The 18,396-nt window shown below is 40.9% G+C and overlaps 1 protein-coding gene and 1 non-coding gene across 5 annotated transcripts in view; one reads left to right on the forward strand and one right to left on the reverse strand.

Moving 5' to 3' along the window:
* Positions 1–3,964: 3,964 nt before the first annotated feature.
* MCCC2 (methylcrotonyl-CoA carboxylase subunit 2) overlaps positions 3,965–18,396 on the forward strand; it is a 63,703-nt gene continuing 49,271 nt past the window's right edge. The window contains exons 1-4 of one of the 4 annotated variants that reach the window (XM_073802198.1): positions 3,966–4,230; positions 7,605–7,671; positions 15,100–15,184; positions 17,368–17,469. In XM_073802198.1, the coding sequence (XP_073658299.1) occupies positions 4,102–4,230; positions 7,605–7,671; positions 15,100–15,184; positions 17,368–17,469 (383 nt within the window). In that variant the 5' untranslated portion in view covers positions 3,966–4,101. Of the gene's footprint in view, positions 4,231–7,604; positions 7,672–14,270; positions 14,342–15,099; positions 15,185–17,367; positions 17,470–18,396 lie in introns of those variants that run through there. The other 3 variants (XM_073802199.1, XM_073802200.1, XM_073802201.1) reach the window with 3 other exon arrangements.
* Positions 15,308–15,380, reverse strand: TRNAY-GUA (transfer RNA tyrosine (anticodon GUA)). Its single transcript has one exon. It is a non-coding gene; the product is annotated as a tRNA-Tyr (tRNA).

Below are 18,396 nucleotides of genomic sequence, written 5' to 3' on the forward strand. Positions count from 1 at the left end.
AGAGTCCAGAGTGTTAACCATTATGGAACTGCAACAGAAAGCTTTCTTCAAATGCCCATTGATCCTTGGCTATCCATGCATATGTTAGAGAAAGTCTAAAAAAGCTGATTAGGAGCTTTTTACAAGCTTATTGGAGGGTAGGTAGGATATGTCAGTTTGTAGGTTACACTGTAGGTCAATTTTCTTCTTTTTTGTTTTTTTTCTTTTCTTTTTTTTTTTTTGCGGTATGGGGGCCTCTCACCGTTGTGGCCTCTCCCGTTGCGGAGCACAGGCTCCGGACGCGCAGGCCCAGCAGCCATGGCTCATGGGCCCAGCCACTCCACGGCATGTGGGATCTTCCTGGATCGGGGTATGAACCCGTGTCCCCTGCATCTGCAGGCAGACTCTCAACCACTGCGCCACCAGGGAAGCCCCAATTTTCTTTTTTAAATGTTGCTTTTTTTTTTTTTTTAATTGGCTGCACTGGGTCTTAGTTGCAGCATGCAGTATCTATTTCCCTGACCTGGGATCGAACCTGGGCCCCCTGCATTGGGAGCAGGGAGTCTTAACCACTGGACCCCCAGGGAAATCCCTGTAGATCAATCTTCCAGGGAGTTTTTTCACTGGAGAACCTCAAATGTCACTTTGTAGATCTTTTCTGTAAAATGGTAAGGTTTCTCTAGACTCCCTTCTATATAAATCTGGTAGCCAGCATTTTGGAACTGGGTGGGAAAAGAGACTTGAGGGGAGGGGCTCTCTTGATTTGGCCTTCAGACTGTCACTTAATCTCTCTGGTCTCAATTTGGCACTTCACCAGTGCCTAGTGTCCCTAAATTTGGAACATTTCAGATTCAGTTTCTCCAGGGAATATATATCTCCTGGACAGACTGGGGGGTGGAAACCTGGGGTTTTAACTACTTCTTCTGCAAATTTTCAAGTAGTTCCACCATTTCTTGGTCTCTACCACCTTTCTCCACTTCTATGCACATATTTCTCTGTACCTGGTACCACCAATTCCTGGTACCACCAATTCTGAGAGGCAAATTGACTTGTTACTTGTTTGTATTTTCCACTGCAAGCACTTAGATTTCAACTTCCTTTATTTTGCCAAATTTATTATTCCAATTTTTGCCTATTGTCTTTATATATCCCCTAGTTTAATTGAAGGTGGGATATGAATTATTTTTTGTGTTCCTTTGTTGCTCTGGGATCATTTCTGAGAGAAGGAGGTAAAAAATACCTTTATTTTCATGATAAAAGTTGAATTATTGTATTCCCTTAAAAATGAAAATTAATAAAGAAAAATGTAAAAAGTAAATCTGAATACTACGGACAACTGAACACCAACAAATTGGATTATCTAGATGAAATGGACAAATTCTTAGAAACAAAACCTACCAAGACTACATCACAAAGAAATAGATAACCTGAATAGACCTATAACTAGTAAGAAGACTAAACAGTAATCAAAAAATCTCCCCACAAAGAAAAGCACTGAATATGACGGCTTCACTGGTGAATTCTACCAAACATTTGAAGAAGAACAAATACCAATCTTTCTCAAACTTTTCCAAAAACTTGGAGAGGAGGGAACACTCCCTAACTCATTCTATAAGGCCAGCATTACCCTGACGTGAAAGCAGGACAAAGACGCTACAAAAAAACAAAACAAAACAAAACAAACCCCAAAAAACTATAGACCAATATCCCTTATGAACACTGATACAAATATCCTTAATAAAATACTGGCAACTGAATTCAGCGGCATACTAAAAGGATTATATATCATGACCAAGTGAGGTTTATTCCTGAAATGCAAGGGGTACAACATAGAAAAAAATGATCAATGTAGTTCACAACATTAACAGAATGAAGGAACAAACTTCACATGATCATCTCAATTGATGCAGAAAAAGTAGATGACAAAATTCAAACTTTTTCATGATAAAAATATTCAACAAACTAGGAATAGAAGGAAACCTCCTTAACATCATAAAAGCCACATGTGAGGGACTTCCCTGGTGGCGCAGTGGTTAAGAATCCCCCTGCCAACGCAGGGGACATGGGTTCGAGCCCTGGTCCAGGAAGATCCCACAGGCCGCGGAGCAACTAAGCCTGTATGCCACAACTAGTGAGCCTGTGCTCTAGAGCCCGCAAGCCACAACTACTGAAACCAGCTCTCCGCAACTACTGAAGCCCGCGCGCCTGGAGCCCGTGCTCCGCAACCAGAAACCACCACAATGAGAAGCCTGTGCACCGCAACGAAGAGTAGCCCCCGCTCACCACAACTAGAGAAAGCCCGCGCGCAGCAATGAAGACCCAATGCAGCCAAAAAAAAAAAAGTCACATGTGAAAAACTCACAGCAAACATTACACTCAATGGTGAAAGGCTGAAAAGTGTTCCTCTCAGACCAGGAAAAAGGCAAGGATGTTCACTTTCACCACTTCAATTCAACATAGTACTAGAAGTTTTAGCTGGAGCAATTAGGTAAGAATGAGAAATAAAAGACATTTAAATTGGAAAGGAAAAAGTAAAATTATCTCTATTCACAGATGGCTTTTACAAAGCCCTAAAGATTACACACACACACACACACACACACACACACACACAAAACCTGTTAGAATTAATAAATGAATTCAGCAAATTGGCAGTATACTAACTTAGCATGCAAAAATCAGTTGCATTTCTATACACTAATAATGAACAAACTGAAAAGGAAATTATGAAAACAATTCCATTTACAATAGCATCAAAAAGAATAAAATAGGAATTAACCAAGGAGGTGAAAGACTTGCGCAATAGAAACGAAAAAACACTGCTGAAAGAAATTAAAGAAGACATAAATAAATGGAAACACATCCCATGTTCATGGATTGGAAGACTTAATATTGTTAAGATGTCAATGCTACCCAACATGATCAACAGATTCAATGCCGCCCCTATAAAAATTCTGGCATTTTTTGCAGAAATAGAAAAACCTACCCTAAAATTAAGATGGAATCTCAAGGGATCCTGGATAGCTAAAAAAATCTTGAAAAAGAACAAAGCTGGAAGACTCACACTTAATGATTTCAAAACTTACTACAAACCTACAGTAATCAAAAAACTGTGTGGTACTGGCATAAAGACAGACATACAGACCAATGGAACAGAATACAGAGTCCAGAAATAAATCATTGCTTATGAAATAATTTTTCACAAGGGTGCCAAGACTATTCAATGGGGAAAGGACAGTCTTTACAACAAATGATATTGGGAAAACTGGATATCTATATACAAAAGAATGAAGCCACACCCTTACCTAACACCATATACAAAAATTAAATCTAAGACTTAAGTGGACCAAAAGAAGATTAATTTTTTCTCACTGTCCAGTGGATGAGAAATTGTGAGGAAGCTCAGATTTGTTATAGGCAAAGTTTTAGAAGTACGTTATAATTGTACATCTAAGTTGTAATTTATCACTATTAGAATTTTTATTTACTTGTTTATGTTCTCTCCGCTTTATAAAAGAGGACACTGCCTGTTCTCCACTGTATTCCCCGCTCCAGAAGAGCACTTGGTAGGGGACATTAAAGACATATTTGATTAATGAATGGTTATCCCCTTAAAGAGTTTCTTAGGGCAGCTTAATAAGCCTGTTCAGTTTCCAGCTCTCATATAAGGATAAGCTTTTTCAAGCCCCGGAACACCCTTCGTAGCAGCAGGGGAAGAAGAAAACAGCACATAGAAAAAGCACAGAGGCCGACAGCAAGCAAACTCAGCCGCAGCTCCTAAGCTCAGCATCTCGGGAGACCGGGAGGACGCAGAAGGGTCGCTCCACCCCGGGAACCGCAACGCTCCGGGGCTCGCGATGGGACAGGCCTCGCGGGGCTGCACTTCTGTCCCTTATTCGCTGAATTCAGGGGGCGTGGTGCTCAGCGCTGACCAATCACGGGCGGCGTGCGCCGGCACGTGCCGAGGCTGGCCTCAGAATCGGGGAGGTTTCAGGCGGGTTGGGACTGCAAAGGCCTGGGCTGAGCTGTATCCCGAAGCGTGGGAATTGGAGGGGAAAGCCGCGGCCCCGGACCGGCGCAGGCCGCTCTCTCACGCTCCTTCCTGCCTCTGTGCCTGCTGCCATGTGGGCCGCCCCGAGATTAGCTTTGCGGCGGTGCGCCCGCGCCGCTGCCCCCGCGCCGCGCGCCTATCATGGGGACTCCGTGGCGACGCTGGGCACCCAACCGGACTCGAGCTCTGCCATCTACCAGGTAGGGCGGGTGAGCGGCCCGGGCCTGGAGTACCCAGCCCGAGTCAGTGATTCCTCTTCACCGACGGCACAAGGCGTTGGCCAGACTGGGAAGCAGGTACAGGGTAGGCACACTTCAGCAGTCGCTGCTGTTTTCTCTGGATCCCCAGTCATGATTCGGGGACGCACCAGGGGGTCGTGAGGTTTGAAAAAGAAAACAATTCCAAATCAGGTACATTTTAGTTCACTTTTAGCACTGGCACTATACTTTGTATCTTTAAAATCATTGGTTCGCAAAACCAGTGGCTCTCTGGCTTAGCAGTCACCTGGGAGCTTGTTGAATATATGGCTGCCTTAGCCCCACCCTGGACCTTTTCCGTCTCTAGGGTGGGGTCCTGGTGTCTGCATTGTTAATGAAGTTGTTGAGAGGGGAGGGCAGGGCCTTGGTGGCAGCCAGCTTTGGGAACCACTGGCCTAGCACAGCTGACCCTGGGTTGTGCTTACCAGACTTGAAATGGTTGGTTATGTTAATAGAAAATATTTATCTTTAAATGACTTTTCTTGGAATTGGGAGGTATCACAACGTTAAAGAAACAACTCCTGGTTTGTGAAATAACAGAGCTGGAAATTTTCAGTCTGTCCCATGGTTTCTAAGCCTGTACAGATAACATTTAAATTGTGCAAATAACTTTCAGAGAAGACTTTTTCTGGCTGCGCTGCTGCGGCAGGTGGGATCTTAGTTCCCCGACCAGGGATCGAACCCGCATCCCCTGCATTGGAAGCTCAGAGTCTTAACCACTGGACCGCCAGGAGGTTCCCTCAGAGAACACATTTTAAATAATTCCTGCCTTTGGGAAAACAAGGAGATTTTGATTGAAAGGAAATCAGCAGGCTGAGGCAGAAACAGTATCCAATGGGAGACTTCCAAAAGTCTTTAGATGTCCTGGGATCAGGAGAGAATGTTTAATTCAGAAACATTAAGTGGTTACTGTGGTCTAGCCACTATTTTAGATATTTGGGATAGATGTGTAGGAATGGAATCATAATTTTGTGGGGGAGATGACAAGAAAGCAATGCATTGTGATGAGTGATGTCTAAAGCTTAAAAAAGGTGGTTGCACATAGGAGGCAGTGAGTGAGTTGGATCTTGAGTTGGGTAAGAACTGGCCAGGTTCAGGATGGAGAATGGGAGGCAAGATTATACAAACTAAAGGAGTTATGAGAACATAGGTACCAAGTTATGAAAGCGGTTAGTGGGAGTGAGAACTTGGAAGTCCCGGCCAGGGTGAGGAATTCATGGAGTAGATGGGATTGCTTATGCAGCCAGGTAGAGGAGGGAAGCCATGTGTAGAAGGCATATTTAGATTTCACTTTGCAGTCTGTCTGCTAAGATGTTTAAGTAGAGAAGTGGCATGATCCTATGGACATGGTAGAATAATCAATGTGGCTGCAGTGTGGAGAATGGGTTTCCCACCATTCTGAATGTGGCTTCTTGGCTGGGTGTTCTCTTGGTTGCTGTAGACCTCTGAGTGTTTTCCAGAGCTCCTGTAAGGTTACTTTAGCCAGTTTTGGGTTGTTTTGTGATGTCTCTGTGGGGGAATAAGGGCCTGGAGCTTCCTGCTCTGCCATCTTTTTGAAGTCAGGTCTCGGCTGATGTATTTGATGGTGGCTGCTAGCTAGGGGTTAGGGAGTGTGAGCCTGAGATTATAACTTCTTTCTCTATGTAAAATGTTTTATGTTCTGGTTCAGTCTGTGCACCAGTAATTAGAATAAGAAAGTAGCTGTGCTATGGTGGAAAAAGCACTGGCTTAGTATTTCATGTATGTTTAAAAGCTAACAAGCAACATATTTCCATAGGGGGAAAAAGACCTGGTGGAAATGTGCTAAAGTGTCAACAGTGGCCCTTTCAGTGGGCAGAAGAGACATTGTAGCATGTTGCTTTAAGAGTGAGTTTCTGGAGTTGGTGGATTTTGGTTTAAATCCTAATTCTACTACTTGTTAGCTGAGTGACCTTGGACTAATTACTGTATTAGCCAGATTTTGCTTCAGTAATGCTGAGTAGCAACCAATCCCAAGATCTCAGTGTTCAAAAGAACAAGTCTTTATTTTTTGTGCTTGGATCTATGGGTTGGTTGTGGCAGTTCTGCTCTAGGACTGTAGTAGATTCAGGTCTGCTCTACTTGTTTCTTATTCCAGGACCCAGAATGAAGGGGCAGTGGCTGCTGTGGGATGCTCCTCTCGTAATAGAAGGCTGGGGCACAAAGAGGAGAGCATGGAAACACTTTGTCCTTCTTAAAGCCTCTTCTTGCAATTGGTACACTGTCACTTTTGCCCACATTCCACTCATCAAAGCAAGTAATACGGACAGATTCAGAGACTGTGGGGTAGGGAAGTATAATCTCACAGTGAACCTTGGCTAGGATGGGAGGGAAGGAAGAATTTAAAATAAGTAGTACAGTTTACCTTATGGTCTAATATGGCTGCTTAAGCTCCAGCTATTGTGTCTGAGTTCCATGTGCAAAGGAGGAGAAAGGGTGAATAGGTAAAAGGACACCCTCACCTTCTTGTCCTTTTTTTTAAGGAGCCTTTCTAGAAGTCATACCTAACAACTTCTGCTTATATCTCATTGGTTAGAGTTTACTCACATGGCCACACTTGTCTGAAAAAGGAGGCTGGGATTATTTTATTTTTATATTTTTTGGCCGTGCCATGTGGCTTATGGGATCCTAGTTCCCCAACCAGGGATTGAACCCATGCCATTGGCAGTGAAAGCCCGGAATCCTAACCACTGGACCACCTGGGAATTCCCGCCTGTTCCTTTTTAAAATAGGATCCATTTTCCCCCTGGGCTTTGTTTTTAATTACTTACTGTAAGTAAGTAATTACTGTAATTTGTCAGTAAGTGTAAAACAAGTATTTCTGCATTGGTTGGAATCTCCTCACGATAGTGGTTGAGGGGACAGAAAAAATAAGACGGCATTCTAACCCTCAAAGGGCTTATATTCATTGACAAAAGAAAACAAATACTAGAGATCAATTAAGTTCTGTAGATGTGTAAGGAAGGAAGTTGTTAAAATGAATGGGAGTAGCCAGAAATTGTGTTGGAGATGAGATGGAACATCAGTTAGGCTTTAAAAGGGGGGTGAGATTTGGATAGATGGACCAGAGAGGGGGGTGGTAGTGCAGAAGAGCTTGAGCAAAGACAGAGAGGCACAAATTAATCTTTTTTACACGTTGGAGTTGGCCCAGCACAGAGGCCACACAGGTGGCAAAGTGGCCCAGTGTGGAGGCCACATGGGGTTGGCATGTAATGCTGTTCTCCTTAACCCTTATTATGGTAAAAAAAGTCATTGCTTTCCTATAATACTCTCCCTGTTTTTCTTTGCTTCTGTTTTAGGAAAACTACGAGCAGATGAAAGCACTAGTAAATCAGCTCCGTGAACGAGCACAGAACATCAGACTGGGTAAGCACTCATTTATTCTTCAGTTTATGCTTTTAATTAAGATGTCCCTTGTAATTATTCATTTTAGGAAAAACTAGTAGCATCAGGCTTTTGACTCTTCAAGACTGTGCATTTGCTGTTGGTGGGAATGTAAATTGAGGCAGCCATTACGGAACACAGTATGGAGGTCCTTAAAAAACTGAAAAGAGAGCTACCATATGATCCAGCAATTCCACTCCTAGACGTATATCTGGAAAAGATGAAAACTCTAATTCAAAAAGATACAGTGTACCCCAGTGTTCATAGCAGCACTATTAACAAGAGCCAAGACATGGAAACAACCCAGATTTGGTTTAAGATGTGGTATATATATCCACATAAATATATGGGTGTATACTCAGCCATAAAAAAGAAGGGAATATTGCCATTTGTAGCAACATGGATGGACCTAGAGAATATCATACTAAGTGAAGTAAGTCAGGAAGAGAAAGACAAATATTATATGATATCACTTATATGTGGAATCTAAAAAATAATGCAAATGAATCTATATACAAAACAGAAACACACACACATAGGAAACAAACTTGTGGTTACCAAAGGGGAAAGGGAAGGGGGGAGAGATAAATTAGGAGTATGGGATTAACAGATACAAATTACTATACGTAAAATAGATAAGCAACAAGAATTTACTGTATAACACAGGGAACAATATTCACTATCTTGTGATAACTGATAATGGAAAATAATCTGAAAAAAAAATATAAAACTGAATCACTTTGCTGTACACCTAAAACTAACACAATAATATAAATCAACTATACTTTAATTTAAAAAAAAAAACGCATTTGTTGGCATGCAGACATCTTATTTTTTCCTATTACTTGGCCAGATTTTCTGCTCTTATAGCACTGCCATTATTTGGGAGAAAGTAGATTTCCCCCAAATCTACTGGATTAAACAAGTTTGGGATTGAACCTGGGCCACGGCAGTAAAAGCACCAAATCCTAACCACTAGACCACCAGAGAACTCCCTCATCCATTTTTAAAACTATTTCTTCTTAAGGTTTTTATTTCAGCCACAGCATCACACTGAAATTTTTGTTTCACTTGAAGCAACTAAACCATTTCCTGTCCATTAGTCATATTCATACTACATACTACATTTTGCATAATTGTGAATTTTCTGCTGTGTCATGTAATTTGGAAATAATTTCTATCTGGGTTTATTGCTAATTAAATAAATGAGATATCCTAAAAACTTTGTAAATTGTCATTTTAAATTTTTAAATTGTGGACATAATAGACATTTTTTTGCTTGGAAGAAATTGCATCATAGGGAGGAATATAAAATATTAATGTATAAACAAGTACCACATCACATTCTATTGTGCCCTTATTGGTATATATGACAATTTAGAAGGCTATGTGACTTGAAACTATTGGCCATGTCCAAAGGAAGAGTCTTAATATATTACAAGTACCTAACTGAGAAGGAACTATATGAATTTTACAGCCTTCATTTAAAAAGAATTCTCCCCAATGTCCTCATAAAGAATCTATTTTATCTGTAAACCTGTGGTTTAAGGGTATTGTTTCATTCCTGGGTATAATCTTATCACACTCAGAGGACAGACTTTCAGTAGAAGTCATTAGTGAAATAATTTAGCAAAACCTTGATAGATTTCTCTTTAGTTTAAATAAAAATGTTTTTTATATTTTTCTCCTCTGAGGATTTTAAGGATGGAGGCAAGGTAATTAATTAATGGCAGATGAACAGAAAGACCATCCAAAGTTGTATATTCACTTGTGTAGGTGTTAGGGAAGAAATAAGCTCAGTATTTTGGTCCTTTGTAGAATTTTGAGGGTGGAAGTCTGGACTGGTTACTCTAATAATTAAGCAACTTTGGTCCAGTTATTTAATCCCTCTAGTAAATTTTCAGTACCTCATTCCTAACTTGAGACTTAGGAGTGGGTCTGTGAATTATAGGCATTATTCATTCCAAGCACACATTGCTGTCTTTTTTTGACTTAATAGATTAATCAAAATTAATTGAAAAGACCAGAAATTAAATCCATTTGGAATATCTTGGTCTCTGTCTTTTGTACTATCGTAGTTTAGGGTCAAAATCAATTAAATCCTGTAAAAGTTACCATGACATGAACAAATAGATATGCAACTCAGTGTGGGACCAGTTGAAGCAAAGACCTCATTCAGATGGCAGTAATTGCTCCCATTCTATCTATGATCTATGACAGTGCAGGGGAGAATTAAAAAAAAAAAAGTGAAGAGCGTAAACTTCGTGTAGCTCCTTCTAAGTTAGGCATTTGTAATATATGAAGAATATTGTTTTGATGATGGCTGTATTTAGTTCCTTTGGATTTAAGTCACAAAAATCCAAATCAAACTTGTTTAATCCAGAAACCGACAACCAAACCATGGAAAGAAAGTGCTGAATGAAGCGGGGGGCTCCAGCCCCAACAGGACTCACTGTCTCTGCCCATCTTCTCTCATTTCAGGATGTGTATATATGTGTGGACTGCATTCTCTCTGGCTTCTCTGTGAGCTGGGGAACTATGTCGCTGGTAGGTCAGGGATTGCATTCTTAGAGTTTACAATCTGAAGGAAAGATCTAGTTATCCTTTCATCTCCGATTTGGAAAACTTTGATGGGTTCACTTGGGTCCCATGTTCATTCTTTGGCCCAGCCACTGTATCCAGGGGGATATAGTACTTAATGGTGCCAGCCTGGACCCATGTCCACCAGGGCTAAAGTGTACTGTGGCTGGCAGCTCCTGGAACTTCATGGTGGTGGCAGTACTGTTTTCAGGAAAAGGGGAAAGGAAAACACACAGTCAAAAAGCAAAGATGTCAATTACACTGTCCCCAGACCACCCCAATTTCTCTCTAGGGAGAGAGGGGTGTAAGTAGGAGGGTGACTTGTGAAAACAGGGGTAGTGGATATTTGCCATCCTTTTTGACCAGGTAGCTCTCGAACCCCTGTGCTAAGTGTGAGGAAATGGTGTTAAAAAATGACATGAGTTTTTGTCTACTGGGTATGATTCGAGAGGCAAAATATCCTGCTGGTAGGCTTTTCAGAATGATGACTAGAATGATGACTAGAAGCCATCTTGGAATAAGGTCTTGTCTCCTGAAAAAGAACCAAAACCCTTGTTGAGATGAAAGTATGTTTTGTTAGGGAGCAGAATTGATGAATTGATCATTCCCTTTGGATATTAAGACTAGAGGGTTTGAATAAGAGGTGGTAGAGTCCTCCAGCACTGAGCATCTGCTGGGGATGGCAGGTTCTGATCATCTGACGCTCTGGTCTCTAAAGGGGAAGACGACTGAGCAGGGCTCCTTGGGAGGGAAGCCAGGAAAGGACAAAGCCTTCTTCACAGTGTTGCCTGGGACTAGTACTGTTATGCCAGGAAAATGGATATTACACAGATATGTATAATTTAAAAGTAATATATGCTTATGTTATATAATATATATATTATACTTATAGAAATTTTGGAAAATAGAGAAAAGTATAAAGAAGAAAAGAACAAAATATCACCTATCAGTAATACCTCTAAACACATTAAAAAAATTATATTATTCAAGTATTGTTGATTTACAATGTTGTGTTAATTTCTGCTGTATAGCAGTGATTCAGTTATGCATATATATATGTATATATATACACACATTCTTTTTCATATTCTTTTCCGTTATGGTTTATCACAGGATATTAAATATAGTTCCCTGTGCTATACAATAGGACCTTATTGTTTATCCATCCTATATGTAATAGTTTGTATCTGCTAATCCCAAACTCCCAACCCATTCCTCTCCAACCCCCTCCTCCCTCGGCAACCACAAGTCTATTCTCCGTGTCTGTGAATCTGTTTCTGTTCGTAGATAAGTTCGTTTTTATCATATTTTAGATTAATATGTGGTATTTGTCTTTCTGATTTACTTCACTTAGTGTGATAATCTCTAGGTCATCCATGTTGCTGCAAATGGCATTATTTCATTCTTTTTTATGGCTGAGTAGTGTTGCATTGTGTGTGTATATATATATTTTGTCCAGATGTATGCCCAGGAGTGGGATTGCTGGATCATATGGTAGCTCTATTTTTAGTTTTTTGAGGAACCTCCATACTGTTTTCCATAGTGGCTGCACCAGTTTACATTCCCACCAACAGTGTAGGAGGGCTCCCTTTTCTCCGCACCCTCTCCTGCATTTGTTGTTTGTAGACTTTTTAATGATGGCCATTCTGACTGACGTGAGGTGGCACCTCATTGTAGTTTTGATTTGCATTTCTCTAATATATAATTAACGATGTTGAGCGTCTTTTCATGTGCCTGTTGGCCACCTGTATAGACATCCTGACTTTTATTTATTTATTTATTTTAAAACTAAATTTATTTATTTTATTTATTTATTTTTGTTTGCATTGGATCTTCTTTGCTGCATGTGGGCTTTCTCTAGTTGCGGCGAGCAGGGGCTACTCTTTGTTGCGGTGCGTGGGCTTCTCATTGTGGTGGCTTCTCTTGTTGCGGAGCACGGGCTCTGGGCACATGGGCTTAGTAGTTGTGGCACATGGGCTTAGTTGCTCCGTGGCATGTGGGATCTTCCCGGACCAGGGCTCGAACCCACGTCCCCTGCACTGGCAGGCAGATTCTTAACCACTGTGCCACCAGGGAAGCCCCATCCTGACTTTAAAATTCATAAGATTTCCTAAGTAATTTTCAGATAAGAAGGAGTGACAGTGTTTCAGGTTGCTTTGAAAGTTAATCCTTGAAGTTTTCATTTGATAGAACTTGTGATAAATAAAAAGTTGACAATAATGAGTGGACTCTTGTCCTCCGTTTTGTCTTTTCCTTTCTTTCTGCCTCACTGCTACCTTTGTTTCAGATTTCTTCTCAGGGCACCATCTTTGCTATCCCCTTTGGTTCTTGTTGGAGCATGTACGATTGCTAGTAGTGGCTTAGTCATTTCTGTAGGTGGAACAAGGATTAACCCAGCTGTGTTATTCGTGGTAGCCAGAACTAAGTACTTTGATTAACACAAGTTAACTGAAGGGCTCTAAGTGTTTTGATAGATTCAGAAGTGCTTAGTTTTTCTAAAACTGGGTAATAATTTTATTGATATAGAAAAACACAAGTAGTTTTTGGTGGTTGAAAAGGGGTCTTTTAATGACCTTAAGATAAGGCTTGTGTAGTTTTTTAAAAAATTTATTTTACTGAAGTATAGTTGATTTACATGTCATGTTAATTTCTGCTGTACAGCAAAGTGATTCAGTTATACATATATATACATTTTTCATATTCTCTTCAATTACAATTTATTACAGGATATTAAATATAGTTCCCTGTGCTATACAGTAGGACCTTGTTGTTTAAGGCTTGTGTAGTTTTTGAAAACCTTTGGAAATTCAAGTTAAACTGCATGCAGGTAGTTCCAGCAATGCATATAGCACCGTTGAAGTGACCACAGTTAGACATTTGAGCTGTGCACCCAGAGGCAGACAGCTATGTTGCGACTGCCCCCTGGTGACAGAGATGAAAAGATGCTATAAACTGTAAAATGCTTCCTGATTTTAGGGGTGTTAAAATGTGAACAAAATGTGTGTTTTAGAATCAGTGCAATGTGGTAAATGAGATAGAAGGAAAACATCAGGCTTTTCTGGCTCTGAGTCTGTGAGAGTGGAGATAGTTAAAGCAAAATCTTTTAAGAGTAATCCTTGGAAAACTAAGGTGCTGTGACATTCTGTCTTTTTGTGGTGGTCCACATATCCTAGGCCAGTTTAAATGCCAGAGGAGCTGAATTCTGTGACCTGAGAATCTGTATCAAGGATAGCACTCTTTCTGGTTTTTCCTAATAAAAACAGAATTCACTAGGTGCTCGGAATAGCAAAGTGAAGCTCTAGGCAGAATTAAGAATAGTGTTGCTCTAAGTACTAACAAAACAAAACAAAACACAGATATGTTTTCTTATCTCTTTTTCATCCCACCCTCCCCTGCCATGCTTTTTCCTGCTATCCCCTTAGTGGACGCTTATGTCGCCAAACTCTCCAAAGACCCTCACCCAAGCCTGGTCTTCTTTGCAGTGTCTTAGGTTTATTTTTCTTTAATACTTAACTTTTAAACAGCTTTATTAAGGTATAATTGATATACAGTAAGCTGCATTATTTAAAGCTTACAGTTTGATGAGTTTTGATAGATGTATACATCCGTGAAACCGTCACCACAATCAAGACGATGAATGTGTCACTCTCAGAAGTTTCCTCTGCCCTTTGTCACTCTCTCGTCCTCCTTCTCTCCTATAACTATACACACCTCAGTAGGACACTCTGGAGAAAAGGGGAAAGCTGTTTGATTTAATTCATACTATCTTGTAAGGCTTTCCCTCCCAGAATAATTTTCATTTTAAAAGATTAGATGCATGTTACGATTTTCTTGGTTACCTTAAGGCAGATTTAGTCTTAAAAATATACCCTCTACCTTTTCAGAAAAAAAAAAAAATCCCCTTAGACATAGGAAAGTCCTGATTTGAAAATAATGTTGCGCTACTTGGAGGCTTGTTTGAAATCTGTATGAACTTATTTTCTCACCTAAAAAACAAATAGCTTTCTTCAACAGCTGAACATTTCAGTAGACAAGGAGTATATTAAGATGGAATTCTTGGGCAACAGTGAAGGTAAATATATTAAGGTACAATTTTATCGTCTGTTCTGATTATTTACCGTGGTTTGCTGAGAGTGGGTTGTGGATATTCCCCAGGTACCGAACCCAGCCGTTCTCAGGCTGGGTGAGGTTTGGTGTACCCCTCACCTCAAGCAGCCTTACTGGGTTGGTTACCCCAGCGGACTCTTCAGTTATTGTAATTTCCTTTAGTCTGGAGCAATGTCAGGAAACACGGAAGATCATCTCTGATTCAGGATACTAACAAAGGGGGACTTTTAAATTGCTATATAAGGTGTTCAACTCTCTCCTATTTGTGGGCCTAAAAATAGCACCTTTAGCTAAGTTTTTTTGTGCTTATTATGGAAATCATTTCTAAAATAATGCTTTTTACCTGGTACAAATGAACTTAGGAACTTTTCAAATTTCACATAGCATATAGGACAGTGCTAGTATTTATAGTAGGTGTAATAAGTGTGGTGGAGATGAGACAGTATTTGCAATGTATGAGATGCAGAGAAAAGTACTGCATTATTTCCTTAAGTAATTACTACTGAATTTAGAAAATGTATAATATACTGTGGACTCAGGGATAGATTGATTTTTAAAAATGCCAGTTTCAATGATCTGAAAAATTAGCTGTTTTTCACAGGATATGTTAAATTTTTTAAAAAGTACCATATTTTGGATTAAGGGTTATATGTTTTTCTGATATTAAGTTAAATGGAGACCTTATAATGAATTCATCTAATCGAATCATATTTTTTATCACAGGAGGTGGTGAGAAAGCCCGAGCACGTCACATATCAAGAGGAAAACTGTTACCAAGAGAAAGAGTTGACAATCTTATAGACCCAGGGTTGGTACATACCCAAGTGCTGGCTCAGGGTGTTCTCTATTCCATGGTGCTTTCTTAGACAGTTTTTTTTGTTTTTGTTTTGTTTTGTTTTTTTGCTGTGCCATGTGGCTCGTAGGATCTTAGTTCCCTGACCAGGGATTGAACCCAGGCCCTCGGCAGTTACAGTGCAGAGTCCTAACCACTGGACCGCCAGGGAATTCCCATCTTAGATAGTTTTATAAATAAATGATTTTAAATTCTGGTTCTTATCGTAAGATTCAACAACAGATGTTTATTGCGAGGCTACTGTGTGTCAGGTGCTGTTCTAGGTGCTAGTGACACATCACTGAACAAAATAGACAAAGTTCCTTGCCCTACTGGAATTTACATTGTAGCAGGAGGAGATAGAAAATAAACGATAAGTGTCATAAATTATATAGTATGTTAGAAGGTGATAAATGTCATGGGAAAAAGAAAAGACCAGCATACGGGAGAGAAAGATGAAGGTCAAGTTGTAGTTTCAAATGAGGTGGTTAGAATAGGCCTCATTGAGGTGGTGACATTTGAGCAAAGATTGGAAGGAGTGAAGAGAGATGGGCTCTGAATATCTGGGGAGAGAGCATTGTAGGCGGAGGGGAGTGTTCAGTGCGAAGGTTCTGCAGTGGGGACAGGTCACAGATGCTGATATGGAAGGGGCTGGAAGGTGGTGGGGTGGCAGGAATACACGGGGGAGTAGCAGGAGATGGGTGATTTCGGTAAGGGTTTTGTAGGCCAGTGTAAGAGTTTGGGCTTTTACTCTGACAGAAATGGGGAGATTTTGTAGGGCTTATCTGACTTAGGTTTTAAAAAGTTATTCTGGCTGTTGTCTTGTGAGTAGACTGTGGGCCTTGAGGGTGGAAGCACCACGACCAGTTAGAGAGACGGCCTTCCCTGGTGGTGCAGTGGCTAAGACTCTGGGCTGCCAATGCAGGGGCCCGGTCAGGGAACTTAGATCCCACATGCTGCAACTAAGACCCAGCGCAGCAAAATAAATAAATAAATAAACAAACAAATAAATAAATCACAAAAAAAAAAAGACCAGTTCGAGAGAGAAATGAAGGCTCAAAAGTATTGTTTCGGGGGACATGCACACAGACGCCCAACCTAGAGACAAACACCGCTAACACCTAGTGTGTATTGTTCTACACTGTTTTTATGCAAATGTGAATCACTTTTTTTTTTTAAAGAAAAATGGAATCATACTAAATGTGGTGTTTTATAACTCCCTGCCCACCCCTGTCTCCCGTCCCCCCAGTGTATCCTGAACATTTAAGTGACAATAATACAGTGGTTAAGAGCCTGGTCCCTTATTACGGAGCTTATTAAAACCCAGCTCTGCCACTTACTAGTAGTTGTGTGACCTTAGACAACTGACCTAATCTCTGTGTTTCAGTTTCTTCATCAGTCAGTGGGGATCATAATAGGATCCATATCAGGAGGTAGTTCTGAGGAATGAATGAGTTAGTGTTTCTGAAGCTCCTAGGAGAGAGGCTGGCATGTGGTAGGTGCTACGTAAGTGTTAGGTGCTATTCTCTTTCTATATTAATAAACACATCTGTACAACATCTTTAAAAATAAGAACCTAGTGTTCCTTTGTATGGCTATACTGTATAAATCCCCAGGGTGGTCACACTAGGTTTTTCTTTTCTTTTAAATTTATTTTATTTCTTTATTTTTGGCTGCATTGAATCTTCATTGCTGCACGTGGGCTTTCTCTAGTTGCGGCGAGCGGGGGCTACTCTTCGTTGCGGTGCGCGGACTTCTCACTGTGGTGGCTTCTCTTGTTGCGGAGCACGGGCTCTAGGCATGCGGGCTTCAGTAGTTGTGGCGCACCGGCTTCAGTAGTTGTGGCTTGTGGGCTCTAGAGCGCAGGCTCAGTAGTTGTGGCACACAGGTTTAGTGGCTCCGCGGCATGTGGGATCTTCCTGGACCAGGGCTTGAACCCGTGTCCCCTGCATTGGCAGTCGGATTCTTAGCCACTGCGCCACCAGGGAAGTCCCCTAGATTTTGTTTTTGACATTCTTTTTGTAGATTTTATGTCCAACACGCATATTTGAAACATTGCCCCATTAAAGAAGAAAATTTCCTTTTCCACGTGTTAACTGTTTAAATATGATTTTTTGAAAAACGACATTAATTCAAGCAACATCTTTTCTTCCGTTCAGGTCTCCATTCCTGGAATTATCCCAGTTTGCCGGTTACCAGTTGTATGGTGATGAGGAGGTCCCTGCCGGTGGCATTATTACAGGCATTGGGAGAGTGTCAGGGTGAGTATTCTGCCCACACTCAGCCATGTGGTTCAGGAAGCAGGCCGAAGAGGCAGGGTGTCCAGCACTCACTGCTCTGCATGTGAGCATGTGAGTTTTATGCTCGTGATATTATTTAGGACTGAGGCTTCCTACCCAGACATGTGTTAGATTCATCTGTGGAGTGTGTGTATTTTAGCTGTTGAGATTCCATGGAGGCAAGGGCCAGGCCAAGACTGACTTTATCTTTCCACTAGAGCTGCTCTAGTGTTGGATAGTATGACTGAAAAAGAATTCACTCGTTTAAAAGGTCTAAAGTAGTACTTCATAGTAATTGAAATTGACCTTTCTTACATAATCATATGGTTGAATATGGTCAGCACTCTTTCTCTGGCAGATGATAGATGTGCAAACTAGTTAAAACCAAAAAAGAATTTATTGACTCTCTTAACTGATGAGTCTGGGCCTAGCTGGGTCGAGGAGCACAAACGGTGTTACCAGGTCACAGGATGGGTTTTGGTTTTGTTCCTAGGCAGGCCGAGCTGGCCACAGGCATCCCCAGCTTCTGCACTCTAAGCTTAGCAGCTGCAGTGGGCTGAGAGCTCCTGAGGGTGAAGGCCTGGGACCAGAGCCCATTGTTGAGCCCACGGCGTGGACGCTGAGTAGAAAGGCCTGGTCCTTGTGCTCACATCTGAAGATGGGCTTTGGGGTCAGTCCCGCTAGAACCTCAGGGATCAAAAATAGAGAAAGGGCAGTTTCTGAAAGAAAGTTTAGTTTTGTTGCCAAAATAATAGATGCTGGGTAGGCAAAACCAATAGATGTCTAATACAGTATTTTTGTGGACTAATTTTATTTCTCATTCTGTAACATGTCTGTGACCTTTTAAAAAGACAAGTAAAAGTGGTTATGTCTCTTGTCCAAGGTCGTATATATAGCAAGTGGCAGAGT

This window comes from Tursiops truncatus, chromosome 3 (genome assembly GCF_011762595.2).
Source record: "Tursiops truncatus isolate mTurTru1 chromosome 3, mTurTru1.mat.Y, whole genome shotgun sequence".
Taxonomy (NCBI): domain Eukaryota; kingdom Metazoa; phylum Chordata; class Mammalia; order Artiodactyla; family Delphinidae; genus Tursiops; species Tursiops truncatus.